This window comes from Epargyreus clarus, unplaced genomic scaffold (genome assembly GCF_041222505.1).
Source record: "Epargyreus clarus isolate Ecla_fem2 unplaced genomic scaffold, WU_Ecla_fem_2.2 ptg000009l, whole genome shotgun sequence".
NCBI classification, from domain to species: domain Eukaryota; kingdom Metazoa; phylum Arthropoda; class Insecta; order Lepidoptera; family Hesperiidae; genus Epargyreus; species Epargyreus clarus.
In genome coordinates, this window is record NW_027332217.1 from 7,710,168 (window position 1) to 7,727,993 (window position 17,826).

General features: G+C 33.2%; 2 protein-coding genes and 1 long non-coding RNA gene across 3 annotated transcripts in view; 2 read left to right on the forward strand and 1 right to left on the reverse strand.

Annotated features, from left to right (window-relative positions):
* Positions 1-17,826, forward strand: part of stac (C2 and C2B_Munc13-like domain-containing protein staccato) — a 42,020-nt gene that overhangs the window by 3,467 nt on the left and 20,727 nt on the right. The window lies entirely within an intron of this gene.
* Positions 12,519-13,187, reverse strand: LOC140744895 (uncharacterized). Its single transcript, XR_012102600.1, has 3 exons — positions 13,068-13,187; positions 12,753-12,989; positions 12,519-12,566 (listed from the first exon to the last, which is right to left on the reverse strand). It is a non-coding gene; the product is annotated as an uncharacterized LOC140744895 (long non-coding RNA).
* On the forward strand, positions 14,814-17,534 carry Ssadh (succinic semialdehyde dehydrogenase). The gene has a single exon (XM_073076590.1). The coding sequence runs from the start codon at positions 15,067-15,069 to the stop codon at positions 16,585-16,587; it is 1,521 nt and encodes a 506-aa protein (XP_072932691.1). The 5' UTR covers positions 14,814-15,066; the 3' UTR covers positions 16,588-17,534.

Consider the following 17,826-nt stretch of genomic DNA (forward strand, 5'->3'; position numbering starts at 1 on the left):
ATACAAATAAGTACTTATTGCCTATTGAAGTGTATGGAACGAATAGTTTTGTCACGTGTAATGTGTGTGAGTATCATATTATTATAATCATGGTAGAGCAACTACTTGTGATATGGTAGAGCTAATTGAGTCTCTACTTTCAACAAGAACGTAAGTGTAATTGATCTGATTGCTCCCATATCGTATTTTCATATAAGTTATTATGTAATCACAGATGTGATTATATTGTCGTATTAAGGGTTTAGGTTGATATCTACAGGAATCGAACGTGTGAGATACGGGTCGTGGCAAACAAAACCGTATTATTTTTATATACTTATTCATTTACTACTTATTATTATGTAGACTACATTGTTTATTTTGTATATGAGTCGTTAAAATACCTCTCGTTGTAGTTATGACGATGCTAATATAAGTTATATTTCATATTACTTATAACCCAAATGTTTATGAAACAACGATATTTAGTATTGGTAGATGCTATATGTATACCCGTTGTCTTTATTTAAATATTAAAATGAATCCAATAAAAGCATGATTTAAAGCAATAAGTATGCGAAACGCGTATAAGAATCCTCTAGTGCGCATAACTGGAACTATTGTATTTCCTCTAGTCTCGTGCGTATACCATCGCGTCGATGGTGACCTAATGCGCGCGCTTTGCTTTCAACAAACTGTTCAGTGTTGTGAACAGATGGCGCTGTTTACAAAACCATCCGGTGACAAACATTTTATGTATTGTGATGAGTTGATGTCTTAATATTTATTTAACTATTTGTTGACATAACAGTGTTGAAAAAATGAGCTTAAGTTCATAAAGACGTGACGATGGTGAGTGAGTCACGAGCCACGATTGAGTGGTCACTATATCAATTTTACACCTAGATTCTGGGTTCGAATCCAGGTGAGACAGACATATATTAATAAGCGACGAATTAACGATTTATGATATGGATCTGGGAGTATGTATTTGTATTAATCTTTACAATATTATATTAGTTTACATAGGTACTTATAGTAGAGAAGCTTTGAGTTTATAGTTAAACCGTTATCTATCAATTTAAATTTCTGTTGTGATAATTATAAATCTTATTCAGAAGGCTTAGTTATATTAGGTACCTACTTTAAAACATACCTAGTATTCGCCTAGTCATTATTGGAAGATTCTTTACTGGCGGAATCTCATGGGCGCGCACTCCATATTTTTTTAAATTGACTTATAAATATACTGACAAACAATTATGTACTATGAAACAAAAAAAGAAAATTGTCACCATAAATAAACGGGAAACAACAGGCGGTTTTGTTTTTACCCATTTTTCTATATAATTCTTTCAATTACTGACCGACTGGCCGTTATTAGGTAAGTAGGAAATATTGTATAACAAAAGTTTATGTTAACCTTATTTTTTGCTATGCGTGTTTTGTTATCTTCCCGTAGAGTCGTTAGCACTATATTAGTGGGATGTCGAACAAAAAATGTACCTAGTGTTAGTAAGAAATGACCTTGCTATTTGGTCCTCCACTCTGCCTGTGTTGTGTCACTAAATGCTATACGCATGTTCTTTATGTAGGTACCTACTATTTAGTAATTACGTGCTACGGCGACATAATTACCGGCTTCCTAATTCGGGCTGGCCGTGTTATTTTCTAATAGAACATCCATTAGATCATGAGTTGTTTGCTAGTTTAAATAATAGTGTGATAACACTATCAAGGCTTGATTCGAGTGCTATCTATTGACACGAGTCTAGTTATGTTATGTCTAGATGATTTTAGAATAAAATTTTATAATGCGATTTTTATCCATTAAAGGTAGATTTATCAAGAATATAATTTGTCTCAAAACATTACTAAGTAAGTCAACTTATTTAGAAAATACTTTTTTTATTATTTTATATTTCACATATATACTGTTTGTTTTTTGAAAAGCTTCAATTTTTAACATAATACACAATTAAAGTCATAATATAACTACGGTTGGTTTTTGTTACAATTAGCAATTTAACAACTTTAAAATCTTTTTCTAATGGACACTATTTAAACGTAACAAAAAATGTGCATTCAGTGAAGTGTGTTTAGATTTTGGTTTGACTTCATTCCACTTCAGTGTCACGTGCAGAAGGGTACACTAAACAAACAATATATATTATAATTATTATAAATTGTCTTGATATCTACTAGTCTTGATCATAACAATACTAATAACAGGTTGCTGATCGTGCTATAATGAAAATAAATACTGGAGTTACCAGTAATTATAAAAGCAAGAACGCACTAACTATATCTATAGTAATTAAAATGTGAAACTGGATCTGATACTACCAAGTGTTTAGTTTAATCATTGTTATGAACGATACATACTGCTGCGAAAGGAAACGATACTTAGATTACAATTATAGGTAGTAAAACTTTTAGAAGCCCGACTATACGGCACGGCACTGATTCCAGCTTAACATTTATAAGAAGCAGTGATAGAAGAGTGGTTACAAACTTGGCTCCTAAGTCGGGGGCCCGAAGTACGAAACACAGAAACTACCGATTTTCCAAGTTATGTGCGTAGTAAAAAATATTGATTACTTGCTTAAACGGTGAAAGAAAACATCGTGAGTTTGAAGGTGGTAGAACCCTTTGTGGTTCGACTCTGGCGGCACCACCGCCAAACCTATTTATGCCTCATATCAGCAGTGTTGAGCACTGCTGTGTTCTGGTTTGAAGGGTGTGGTAAGGGAGACATACTTTTTCGAGGCGTTCCAGCTTAGTTCTCAGGGGTAGCGGCGCACTTGTGGCCGACTTCAGGTAAGATCTAATCCTATCTGGGGTTGATTACAGTTATCCATGGGCGGCAGTGGCCACTTACCATTAGGTGGACTGCCTGAGTTCTAAACAAAGGTGACATGAAAGTCTACAAATCCGAACTTGGCCAGTGCGGTGCACTACTACCACTTTATCCCCGTGACTCTACCTACGTTCGCGCTATTCGTAGTGTCACGGGAAATTTTATTTCCCAGATATTACTGATAGAACAACGACAAAAATATTATAATCCCATAACTAATGCTAGTTTGTAATTTCTTTATAATATTATAGTATACATTTATATTTTTTCTCAGCAAGTGCGACCATTACCTTAAGCTGCATTGTTGGCTGGATTTTTCTTTTAGAGGAAAACGTTACTGTTATTAATAGAAACTTTGCATGACAAAGAAACGTCAAGATTGCCAGCACATAATGCAAATAGCCCGCCTACTTCAATGCATGTATATTCGTACCGTAATGTATTCATATTACACTTATTTGAGATAATTTGTGAAGATGTAGAATTTTGTATTATCTTCTCTGAATGTCAACTAACAATTCTTTAAGAGCATGAAACTTAAGACTGATATTTTTTGATTATTTTAATACAAAGATTAGGTAAACATGGTTTAATATTTAACTCCGATTATCCATATAAATATTACTTTAATTTTATACTTTGTTCTTGTATGTACATTATATAATTTTACACGTTTAGCAAGTGACCGACAGAAGACTTAATTTGAAGTCGCCATGTTTTTGGAAATACGCATGCGTCACTTCGTGCATTGAGTAGATAGTTACCTACTGATCCATAAAGTTTAAGAACCTCGGGTTGGATGATTGACCGACCTCTTTTGGCAAAATTTCATGGACGCTTCCGTGCTTGGAACATTGGGTTGTCCGTTCCAGTTGTTTTTTTATATAGCACTAATTGAACTTTGTCGGGGGCAATATTTTCGGTCTGTACATTCAAATTAGGACCATTAACCCTTACCTTTCACCTCATATCTGCATTCGAGTAGCCTGTCTCCGTGTGATCTTTGTAAAAAGGATGAAATCCAAGTGTCTGCTATTACCTATTATAGTCTGCTACTGTAAGTAAACCATTGCTAAAGTCGTTGTCACTGATGCATTCCAGTCAGTCACACCCCTGACTGACTGGAAATATTGGTAAATAAAAAGAAATATTTATTTAGTACTAGATTGTCTGCGTAAAATATGTACCTTGTAACACCCCGGTCGCACCCCTTAATCAATACATACATATCTAACAGTGATGCTAATGGCAGGCAAAGGTGTGGCAACGCTAATTACCTACGCATAATGATCATTTTAATTTTATTTGAGCAACACGTAGGTGTATTTTTCCTTAAAAATCCAATTTGAAAATGCATATAAAATTTCCCCCTAAAAATACCCGTATAGAGCTTTATGTTGTGAATTTTTATTCAACAATAGGAAGCTTTCCCATGATTCACACGTCTACCCAAGTTATTAATAAGATGGAATTACCTTAGTTCAATTAACCCATGTTTATTAATAACTTTAATACTTACGGGGTTCTGTACAATATAAAATTTACTAAGGCATTGTGGTTAATACAATCGAGCGTTATAATATAGGTACGTTTTAAGGAGAAGTCTCAGGCACATATATTTTCACGATATTTTCCTTTGCCATTTAATCATTTGCTACTTAATATCTAATTTTATGTAATTAAAAATAGTGTAACACACAACTTACCTTTTTAATTATTTTTCTAATGTAATAGAAAATTTAAAATGGACATTCATAAGAAATAGAGCTTCAAATATTTTAAAATCTTTGTTATATGCCTATAATACTCGTAAGTAAATACCAACTCTAACATTGTTATTGCTTCATGACTCGTTAATTCCTCACGTTTCAGGCTAATTTTTACAGTAGAAGGTGACTGGCATTATTAAATTAAATTTAAACTTGCTTCTTAAAGTTTTAATTGGGGATGGTTACATTATTAAAGGTTCTTAATAATAACGAGGATATTTCTATGAGAAACATTTTTTACGTAGCGTTGTTTGCTCGTGGGATTGCGCAGTTTTGACAATGGGTTTGTTGCAAATGTTTCAATGGTTTCGCCTCCACACAGCGGAGCCTTGGATCTCTAAAAAACTGGAGTAGGTAATAAACCTCGGGCAAACAAAGCTAAGCTCAGAACCGCATAGTCAGACATTCGCTGACACACCGCAGTCAGCGCGCCTGAAAACCGCGCGACGTAACCCCGTTACTTCTCAGTGATATTTATTGACCCCGAGATAATACACGTCTTAGGGTTATTTATAATATTCTCGTGTATATAACTTGTGTTGACAACGTGTATGTGATTTGCAACGAACATGGAAACCAAAGTGCGTGATGATCCCTGGATGTTTGTTTACAAGAAGTTACAGGAAAAAGAAATAATCAGCCGGCGAATGTAAGGGTACAATTTTTTGTTGTCGAATATTAAATTATTCAGTTTATTTTCCTTTTGTGAAATGTCTATTCATAAGTTTATGCTAGCCTATTTTTATTAAATGCGGCGTTTTCCTCGTAAGTAGGACTTGTAGATCAATACGAATGAACTATTCTTATGTACTCAGTTTGATATGAAAATCTGAAGGATTTAAACGAAATATAGTGATTGCTTAAATAATTTATTGATTGAACCATGACTTCTTGTCTGTACGTATAAATATAGGAAATACGAAATATTAAAGAATACCACTTGATTCATATATATATGTCACATTATTATTTATGATTTTATTTATTTTGTATCCAAGTATAAAAATATTCGTTCCATCGTAACTTAATTTTATTTTGACTGGTAAAATAAATCGAATTTTGATAAAAATTAAAGGTTCAAGGAAAAAAATAGAAGACTACAAAAATTAACTCTACACTGGTTAACACTACATGCGTAAATTGTAGATATTTTTGAAAAAATCTAAAGACGTTTTAAGTTATAAAGAGAAGAAATAAGTAGGTAGTGTTAATATTAAATAATCAAAATAAACCATTAAAGGATCACTTCTGGATATAGAAATACTTAAAGAAATACTTAAGAATAGCTGATAGGATTCATATTTTACCTATAGTTTGCCGAAACCACACATTTCAGATGCAAAATGATTCACTTTGTATACATTCTGATCAGAACAATACCGAGAATCCTCATTCGTATTGTTTCTTCGTGATATTTTCCTTTAGAGTATTGCGAAAAATAAACTAAAAGCCATCCAATGAACGATATTTTGGCGACAATAAAATTATGCAAACTTATACATTCCACCCACTTGCAACATTGCAGATAAGGTAACGAGCACTGCAAACGTAGAGATGGAAACAATATATGGACTCCTAATACAAGACATCTGATCCTGTAAACCCACGCCTATCAATTTTATTCCACTTATTGCGCTTACGCTTGTCAGACACAATCAACAGTGCTTCTCTTCAGTAAGTTCTAGTAAGTTTTCGACGTAAATCGATGTTAGTAATTTACTGTAAATAATAAAAAAAAATCGTAGTGATTTGAAACTCTCAATCGGGTTCGAGTTCCTAATCGCAAGCACGCATCTTTGAATTTTCAGTTGTTTACATTAGACATCAGTTTAATCATGCTTTATCTGATGAAAAATATCATGAGGAATATTATATACCTGTGAGTTGTGTTAAAAAATCTCAATGGTATTTGAAGTTTACCAATCCGTATTTGGTCACCGTAGTATGGCGTAGACCCCCTTCATTCTGAGAAAGAAGTCAGTAATGGGTTGATGATAAATTTTTGTTTTTTTTTGTTTGTATAAAGTACCAAGTCAGTAATAGGTACTTTATATTACTTACGATCTAGCCTATGAGTAATTCTACGCTAACTTAAACTGCTAAATAATCATATAATGAAGGTGGCGTCCTCTGACACTGCACTTCTTTGTTTTAACACATATGATAATAAAAATGAGAAATAATGCGATGTTACGGGGTCTATTTAGTCACTTAATCCGTGTCTATAAAGTATATAATACGATGCATGTGTGACACACGTCAAGATTTTGTTATGATACAGTTTTGCACACAATCTACAAACTTTTGCAAACAGTGTTGTTTAAAATGAGCCATATCAGGGATTAATGTGGAAACCATTATCTCATGAGTACACAGGAATTTACAGTTTACTTAGTGCCTTCTCAGATTATTTCGTCATACGTTATTTATGTCGGTGTTACTAAAAGTCGTAGCTAATTAATTTGTTACGGTGGCATTTGTATATGTTTTTGCTAAATGCCAATTTGATTTATTTGTATTACTTACTTAGTTTATTTATCTAATTGTATTCATGATACTTTCATTTATTGGACTCTGATACACAAACTTCAGTACCTTTATCCTATTTAGCTTGTCACTAATTTTTAAGTCGATTTTTTTGTTTCGTTGCTGTTAACGAGCCTTACCTACATGTACTCATAATTTCCAATTAAAATGGAAAATTTCGAGAAATTGGACTATAAATTAGTCTACACTATTAAGTACAATAAAAAAATGATTATGTCTGTATTATGGGTGTAATTTTAATATTCAACAACTTTGTCGATTTCCTAATTAGTAGGTATACGCGATCAACTAAGTTTTAAAAATAACTGAGACTTTTAGTCTTATGTACCACGACTTTACTATTCATCCACTTAGAATTCCTCGACAAAAATTGAAAATATGCGACAGTCATTATTTATGTATAAATATATATGGCCTGTGACGTAAAAATAACTCTACCTACTCAGTTAATAAAAGGACTTATTGTAATGGAGATAATGCGTCATCTAAATCATGAGGATTAAGTTGAGTCATTAAATTACTAGGAGCATTAAAATAGAAATACTCCATTATCAGGTCTTCCTATTGCAGAATTATCTGTTATTTAATAAAATAAATAACATTTACCAGTTACCAGACTGCAATTTATGAATACCACGTGGGAAATAACTATATTAAGTAGTAAGCCATCACAGGTTATTTAAACTTAGTGTTAAAACGTCATAAAGTAACATTTAACAAATTAATTAACGAAATAAAGGAAACTTTATTTATGAATGAACAGCGTATAAATTATTTTATTTTATGTAGATAATAGATGTAGTAATTAGGTATGCAGGTTTCTGGATATTATCTAAGTTGCAAACACCTTTAGAATCTTCCAGGTAATTCTAATATAAAGAAGAACAAGAAGGTAAATCAGAATAACAGATATAGGCAAGTAGCTATCTACTTATTGTTTTTATATTAAAACGCCCTCATGCAAGTGCTTTATAAATATCAAGTTTTATCAGCACGTTGCTTACCTACGTGTTTAATTGGCTAATTGCAAACGCCAGTCACAAAGTGTTTGCTAATGCAGAAATGAGGGAAAAATGTGAGATAAAGCCATGTTTGCTAGATTCTCGAAACACTATACTTGGCATGTAGTTGATTTGTTTTAACTGATAATAAGTCAATCTCTTTTCTTTTATATCATAATTTAAGCCATTTTTCTAATTACTTAGGACCATTTTAGGAAATTGGGGGGCCCGTGGACACTCAAAAATTTGGGGTCTTGTTGAAAAATAAAAACGAACTTTGATCCCAGTATTATGCGGTTTAGACTTTTCCTTACTCTATATAACTTATTTTTTTTTTATATAATCGAATTGAAATTAAAAAAATAACAAACGGACTGTACTTTTTTTTGAGAACTTACCTAACGTGTTACCGCGTCTGTAAAACTGATTTGGTGATAAATTTTAGAAATGTTGACGGTTATTTTTTAATACATGCCTAAAAATTAAAAAAATCATGGGTTCCTTTCCCCGTATAAGCGACCATATTTGCCTTTGGGTCCCGATGAGGTGAGACGATACTGCAAGTTATAGATACAAAGAGGCTTATAACATCCTGGATGTCTTTTATCAGGGTAACAGCGATTCTCCGTACAGTAACGGATGCTCGTTGTCGACACAAAGACGTACTGTTAAAATGTCTGTGACCTGTTTATCCAGCTCTGCAACGAATGAGTGGACAATGTGAATGTTATCATTGTTTTGTTGTAGTTTCTCACTGTTTCCATGTGTAAACTAATTATTCCTGAAATACTATTTTATATAATAAAAGATTCAATTACAACTCCGTACACACAAAAACAAACACAATACATTTTCTCTGAAAATACATTCTATAACATCTAATTTTCTTAGCAATATCCTTCTTTCTTTTATATAGTTTCCCGCTAGATTGCAACTCACCAGCAATAAAATAAACTCTTATTGACATAAAATAATTAAAAAAAGTAATGAAAATATACCCTTATACATTGATCTATCACTCTACATAGTTCATAGTTCAGGGCTCAGGACACAGGGCGGCTCAGCTTAGCGCAATGCAGCTACGTATAGCGACGATTCCTTGTTAGCCAAAATTGCTGTCAAAATAATATACCTACTCTGTATGGATAGAATGTTATAAAAGGACGTTATAATACCTGTCAAATAAATGAATAATTTAAAATTGTTAAATATAATATAATTACTACAACCTTTTTTTATTATTAATACGCTTTTTTTTTAGTTTAGTTATCGTGCAAATAAATATAATTGAACTTAAGATTAAAGTTTACTATAGTTCATAGGCATATAGATCGATGGACATAATTATGTAAGGAATATCACCAATGAAATGCGTACTAGAATGTAGCTTCTTGTTTTTAATAAATATTATATAATTCCTATTTCCTAATACACTTTACACTACATCGCCCTCATCATTTGTCGTTTCCCGCCATAATCCTCTTTTTTAATTACGAATATAACGGCCAATCAAATATAATATGGCCAGCATTATTTTTTGACGGAAAGCATTTACTTAAATTATTTTTAAATAATTTATTTTTATAATGTTGAAATGAAATATATAAATGTATAAATAAAGTAATATATGTAATTAATGTGACTTTACAATAGGTTAATTTAATAACATACCCGTCTGCTGCCAGACGGTATGGTGGTATTCGTGGTGTATTAGTTTTTTTTAAGATCGAATGAGTAAACTAGCATGCCCTCTGCTGACAGATAGAAACTGCCGTCCATTGAGACCGTATAGAAAAGAGTTTTGCCATTTTACCTGAAGTCGATCACACATGCGTTGCCATTTCTGACATCTGAGAATCTGAGATGGTCGTCTTAAATTCAAGTCAGATGGACCTGGGCAGATTATTTGCGTCGATATAAATAAATTGTATAACTTTATCCGAATGAAAGCAGTGTAATAAGGAAATAAATGTTAAAACGTATATAACTACGTTGGCATGTAACCTTGAAACAGTACTACGTCACTCCCATTGACCTTGACTTCCAGTTCTAACTTTGCATCGATGTGTTACGCACGAAAATAAACGTTTTTAAACTTTATTATGCCTGTTTATTCTAAAGTAGTGTAGTGATAACATTTTATTACGCTCTGCGAGTGATAATAAAGTGATAATAGGTATGTGAATGATTTAATTGTGGCAATGAGATGAGTTAATAACTCTTTTTAATCCACATAATAGGTATGTAGTTAGTAGGGAATCTATGGGTGCTTCAGTGCTTGCAATATTAATTCATCATCATCATCATCAACCCATTATTGTCCCACTGGGCACGGGTCCTCTCAGAATGATTAGGCCATAGTCCACCGCGCTGGCCAAGTGCGTATTGGTAGACTTCATATACTTTTGAAATGCTTTTTATAAAATCTTTAAGGTGTGCAGGTTTCCTCAAGATGTTTTCCTTCGCCATTTAAGCAAGATGTATGAAGCAAGTGATAATTAATTTCTTATACGCACATAACTTTGAAAAAGCAGATGTGCGTGCTTGGGATTTCAACCTAGGACCCCTCGATCGAGAGGCCGAATTCTTAACCACTAGGTTATCACTGCATTTTTAATATAATATTAACTACATTTAATATTAATTAAAATCGTATACATAATATTGAATATCTACTCTACGTAATTGTTGTGCTCGTGTCTAAATACTTGCAATAATTTGAAAACAGAAATTTTGAAAGATTTTCAAAAGAGTTTAGGGTTGTGCGTATTGTAGATAGGTATGGTAAAAATAAGACAAATACATTATGAACTTTACCTAGGACGTCTCTATTTTGTATTTAACATGTATCAATATAGCAGTATTTAATAACGAATAATATATCAATGTTATGAAGTAATTAATTGGTTTCTTAGTAGGTAAATAGGCCCGAATGGATAATAACACACTTTAACAATAACGAAATAATTGTGCTTTACAGTCGCATGTCTAAGAATTGCATGATGGAGGACATCAACAGAGTCAATTCAACACGCCAACAACACTTAACGTATTATTAGTTATCTTATCCAATTATTGAGATGGTTCTGAGAAATGAAAGTATGGATCATAATTGTAGGAAAATTAATCGATGATGTCAATAATTACTTGTAATCAGGCATTTGGGGTAAGGTGGTTTAAGGTAAAAACAGTATGATTCGACCAGATAGGTATCAATGCCACACCTTTTTCCTGCTTGAAGCAGTTCTACATTTCGTTGGAAAGATGTGGATGCACGCAGAGTTACACATAATGTGATCATCTTATTCCTCGCGAGTAGTAGAATCTCTGATTAACAACGTAGGACCACTGGTCTATATGAAGGTATGGTATATGAAGATTGAAGGTTGAAGATTTGCATTGGCAGCAGTGACCACATACAAACAGGTGGACAGTACGCTCCTATGCAACTTCAAGCTTGTAAAAACATTTGAAATATATTAGCTTAGTAAATATATCAAAGCTATGACATTTCAGATCAGACAATAATAATTTTACCTGAAATTACATCGATGTAAACCTAACCTTACCAGAATTTTGTGGGTTTTATGGTTCAATCGTTTATTGCAGTGTTTAGATTTCCATCGTTAGTAACTGTGACGTTGGCAAATATTTGATCTTCTATTTATATACTGGATCACGATTTGTTAAGAAAACGTCGGCCACAATGTTTACTCGTATGATTCACAAGTTGTAAGAGATGCTGCATATGTTGCATGCCAACATTATTTTCTAAAAGTTGTAATGTAACGTGTAATTTGCATTATATATTTTAATTGTAGGCACTAGGTTTATAATTAGTAGTATGAACATTGTTATGCTGAATGCTCGTTTTGTAAAAGTCAGGAAGTAAAGCAACCACCTGATCGCATTGTTTGCCTACTGATTATGTGTCGTTACAAAAGCACGTGCGTTAATGTGGACTTGTTAGTCTGGGAGCTGCTTGCGACAGCGTTGTTCCACGCGCGTCGATCCGCCGGGCTTGGCCGTGGATTACGTCAGTTTCATTCGTGTACCACAAAGCAAAACAATCGTCCAAGACGCCGTTTCATAATTCGTTCTATATTTCTTTCCATAAATTCGATTTTTCGCCGGTAAGCGTGTTGTGAGATCGTGTGAGTGAAGATTACCGTGTCCAGATAGTGTCAGTGACCTCTGTTTAATTAAATGTAGACGCTGAAGTTTACAACCGAAGAGAAAATAAGGTTGACTTATAATCGTAGTTTATGTGCCTACCTACTTTGATTATAATCGTAAGATTTAACTCCCTCCACTCACGTCATTACTTCTTTGAACTTATGACTGGATCTTTTCGGTGATTCATTTGTATCTGCATATTCTTATGGTAGTACACCGCGACAAGGTTGAAGACTGAAAATTGTTATTTTGTGTGTTCAGTGGAAAATATAAAACAAAATGGATGAAGAATCAATGTGGAAAGGATTCTACGAAAAACTACAACAACAAAAATCTGTAGATGAAGAAGTACATGAAAATCAGTAAGTGCCTTAAAAAAATATATCTGAATATATAAGTAACTCACATAACTGTACTTACTTAAGTAGGTGCACCGTTAAGATGTGATTTGTCTTAAGTAGGTAGCTAAATACAGCTACCAATTACAACAATGGGTAATTATAATTTGATAATAGTTGCGTTGCACAAGGCAGATTGTATACCGTTAACCCTTTCCTCATCGGCATTGGTGCCGCTACGAGTATCTCAGATTCTTTCACTTTTGCATCTCATGTCAAAAGCCCACTTGTTGCCGTGTTATGCAAATATGTCTTATATCTGAAGAAAGTATATTTGTATTCATTGGCTTAAGTACCCCATGTTACGGTAAATGATATGATATTATATGATATTTACAAATTAACATTGTATATATGTCACTTGTAGAGTGAATATTATTTGTATTTGTTTATACATCACTCGGCAAATAAATAAAATAGGAGTTTATACAGATTTTGATATCATATTAAAAGATTCAATATATAAAAATGGTGATAGAGTCAAAAGCCACTACGAAAAACAATTTCAATTATGTTTTTCAATCTTTCGATATTTATGCTTTTCTTTATGATACAGACAAAGGAAACGATCATTAGTATCATAATACACCTAATAGTAAGGTGCCACTATCTGCCATGATTATTTACAATCCACCACAGATAGGATTGGCGCTTTAACTAATTATTATTTTATTTTAATACGCTTTTATTTTTGTCATTGAAGTCGAAAAGGTGTATCTGAACAAATATAATACAACATAACCCATGCTATGTCAAATTCTGCTACAGGTACATAAGTAATCTTGAGACCCGTTAAAAGTCACCGTGAAACATCCGACATCCACTAAGTTTTATTAAATAGGGAATATGTATGATTTTCTTGTTATTTTTTTCTCGGTACTTTATGGTCCTGAAATTACATCTAAACAATTTTTTTTTATTTTTTTCGTATCAAATTGATTACTTTAATCAAAATTCGTAAATTATACAAGCGAATTTCAAATTTGCAAAACGCATTGCCATTGGTCGAAACATGACGTCACACAGCGTGTTACGATGTTTATCGGCGTCGATATTCATGCTGTTTGAAAGAAACATTGTTTTTATTTATATTCCTGCAGTGTTTTTATTACCTTGTGTGATTTTACTATATAGTATTTTTAGGAATAACCAAGAAAAATCACAATCATCACATCACAGAGCACAATCTGACTATTTACCAAAAATATACAAAAATGGATAAACAGGTGTTTATGCGTAGGTCAATTCAGAAATATTTAACTGATCATAACTTAAATGTTGTTAACTTTCAGCTATCTTTATAATATTATGATATGATTTTTTTTTGTTTTAAATGATAGTGTTTGATGTAGAAGTCGATAAGTACATAACGAAGTAGATGATCAATGCAATATTTTAAAATTATTGTTTGTTACGGTCATAGATTAATAGTTAAAGTAAATGTAAATGTTAATGCGATTTTGGAGATACTTTATCTGTTTCCTATAATCTTATTACCACTTTTTTCATATTTTCGCATCTTTTGCAACAGAAAAACACTGTTTAATGTGTCTATAGTAGTGTTTTTCTAAAATAACTCTAGGAAATATCTATAAAGTGCTTATTTAGCCTTTCCCATGATGTAAATAGCAATAAATCCGAAAACCTTGAATATTAACTTTGTGTGCATACATTTATCAACACAAATCACGCTCCGTGACGTCATTGTCGTGAAAGAGCGCGAAAAAAGGCGGCGTTCAAACGTGTCCAATTTTATCGATATTTTAATTTTGTTTTTAATATTTCAAACACTAATAACATTGTTTATTAGCAATAACTTCTCAAGAACCTGTAATGGAAGTTCAAATAGTCGCCGAAATCAGAAGAATAGGAAAAAATATGATTATGTAAAAATATACTCCGTGTTGAAGCACATTTTCTTGTTCACAAGATTTTTTTCAGAATTTTCAGCACGTATTAAAGGTTTCCGAAACGCAACATTTTGCATGCTCGTTATTGTTCGGCGAGTTACTCGGCCGTTTGTTCGCGAGTACCTAAATGAGGCATTCGTAGTCTGTGCTGCACAGCTGTTTGTAAACGTTCTTGTCAAATGTCAAAGACGTCAAAGTCACCCAATGTCAAAGTAATATATTTTTATCCAATAATTCAATTCTGCACTGTGAATTAAGTATAAATGTGATAAGTGTTGTTATTGTTCCGAAACGAATAAATAACGTTATATAAATAGCTATATACGTTATCCATTGAGTGGTGACTTATCTCTGCATATTCTTATATAATAAGCCGAGGCACCGGCGAAGGCGATCAACTGTTTTAATAGTGAAATTAAAAGGGAGATGAATTGCCTGCGGTTGGGGATTTCAAAGAACTTTAATTATTTAACAATGGAGTGTCGCCGGCTACATCTACTTAAGAGTCAGGCTTATATTAATGGAGAATGGGTGAGCGCTGGGAATAAGGCGGTATTTCCTGTGACAAATCCCGCCAACGATCAACTAATTGTAGAGGTGCCGGATATGGACGCTACTGACGCCCAGAATGCGGTTTCCGTCGCTACTAACGCTTTTCAGACGTGGAAAGATACGACCGCGAAGGAGCGCTCCTACATTCTTCGAAAATGGTTCGATATGTGTCAGAAGAATACCGATTTGCTGGCGGAAATTATTACTGCGGAGTCTGGCAAGCCGCTCGCTGAATCGAAAGGAGAGGTCGCGTATGGAAATTCCTTCTTAGAATGGTTTGCAGATACCGCGCGTCATATCGATGGTGAAGTGATTCAGAGCCCGTGGCCAAATAAGCAAATTATCTTGACTAGGCAGCCCATTGGTGTAGTCTCTATAATCACACCATGGAACTTCCCTTTTGCAATGATAACTAGGAAGGTAGGAGCTTTGATGGCAGCCGGCTGCACATGTGTTATCAAACCCTCAGAAGATACCCCATTATCAGCTTTAGCTGCAGCCGAGTTAGCGGAAAAAGCAGGAGTACCTAAAGGGGTTATAAATGTAGTAACAGCGAGCCGTAAGAATGCTGCTGCGGTGGGAAAAGTCATGTGCGAACATCCAAATGTCGGATGTATATCATTCACTGGATCAACCCATGTTGGTAAAATTCTGTATGGCATGGCGGCTAGCGGGATCAAAAGGGTGTCATTAGAATTGGGTGGCAATGCCCCCTTCATTGTTTTCCCAAGTGCAGACATAGAACATGCTTTGGATAATGCAATGTTGGCTAAATTCAGAAATAACGGTCAAGCCTGTGTCGGTGCCAATAGATTTTTTATCCATGAGGATGTTTATGATCAATTCGTCGAAGGTTTCAAGAAGCGTATTGGTCAGAAATGCATATTAGGGCCTGGTACTAAAGAAGGTGTTACTTGTGGACCTTTGATTAATAAAATGCAAGCCGATAAGGTGTCCAATCTCGTCAATGATGCAGTTTCGAAAGGAGCTAAGCCTCTTATCGGAGGGAAGTTTGCTACTGATATTGGTAGCAAATTCTATGAATCAACATTGTTAGTTGATGTTAAACCTGAGATGAACATATATGGTGAAGAAATATTTGGACCTGTAGCTGTCTGTTTGAAATTTAAGACCGAAGATGAAGTTCTGAAAGTGGCTAATAGTACCAGAAGTGGTCTCGCAGCATATGTGTTCACAAAAGATCTTGGCCAATCATTTAGAATGTCTCGTAAATTGGAATTTGGTATGGTTGCGATCAATGATGGAATTTTGTCAGCTGCCGAACCAGCTTTCGGTGGAATCAAGGAGTCTGGTATTGGTAGAGAGGGCAGTAAGCATGGTGTGGAGGAGTACACTGATATTAAATACACATTGTTTTCAGCACTGGACAAATAAAAAGATTTTCCGCTAAGTTACTGTATCCAGTATAATGTCACGAAGTCTCAGAAGCATATATAGAAAAAGAACAGGCAATAGAAAGTCATATTTGACTTAGAATGTTTGGTGAAAATGTATCTTGATATTACTTCAATAACTACTACAAGTTCTAAAAGCTTTTTGTAGTATTACGTAAAATTATACCTAATATTATTAAGTATGAAATGAAATAATGAAGAAAAGTATAAATTATTGAAAATCTTATATTATTTATAACAAATAATAGCATGAAGTTGTGTTAATATTGATATTATTACATCATTATTAGTTTTTGTGTAATTGTGTAGTTTTTGTAAGTTTGATTCCATATGATATTGGGCAGTATAAAAATAAATTATTGAATTGGAAAGAATTGGCCCATTAATCTGTTTTTTAAACAGCCACATGATTTGCATGATTGTGCAATGTATGATACTCAACCTTATTTTGGAGAGAAATTTATAAAAAAACCAATGATAAAAATTATGTCATAAGGTAGCCAAGTCTGATAAAAACTACGTCTGTATAACTTATTAAGGTGTTATTTAAGATTTGATATGCCATACATAATTTCTAATGACTATTATATCATTCCAGTCTTCCAGTAATTGTGATTTAGGGTAACATTAAGAATTTAATGAATAACAGTGCATATTGCAAGAATTTAGATATTAAGATACCATTATCTTAATTGCTGTACACTCAAAACTTTCAAATCTTATTTGTTTAAATTATTTACACTTGTTAAATATTATTTTTGTGTTACATGTATAATTTATATATGTTGTAATGTAACTTTGTATTTCTTTTGCATTTAAACATTATCTGAGCCAATTGTAATTTGTAATATTCATTTATTGTTGTTATAGGCTAAGAAAATATGTGTTAAACTTGCTTACTCAATAAACATTGTTTATGCAGTTAAACTTGTTTTATTCAGCTGTCTGATTTACATTTTCTTATTGGTTTACTGAAATACTTTAAACTGAGAGAGAAATATCGTCGAATTTTAATTGATCATAAATTTCTTTTATTACAATATTTTGAAATACATTTTAATTGGACCCAATTAGAAAGGCATGATTTAAATGTTTTAAACATTGGCACATTGACAGGATGATCAACCGCAAGATTGGTACGAACTTTACTTATTCTATGCCTGTAACAACAATTTAAGTGTACATACCATACAACATGTTTATATGACAATATTACGCA

Coding starts and splice junctions, on each gene's coding strand:
- Ssadh (XM_073076590.1), top strand. CDS start 15,067: ATGAATTGCCTGCGGTTGGGGATTTCAAAGAACTTTAATTATTTAACA.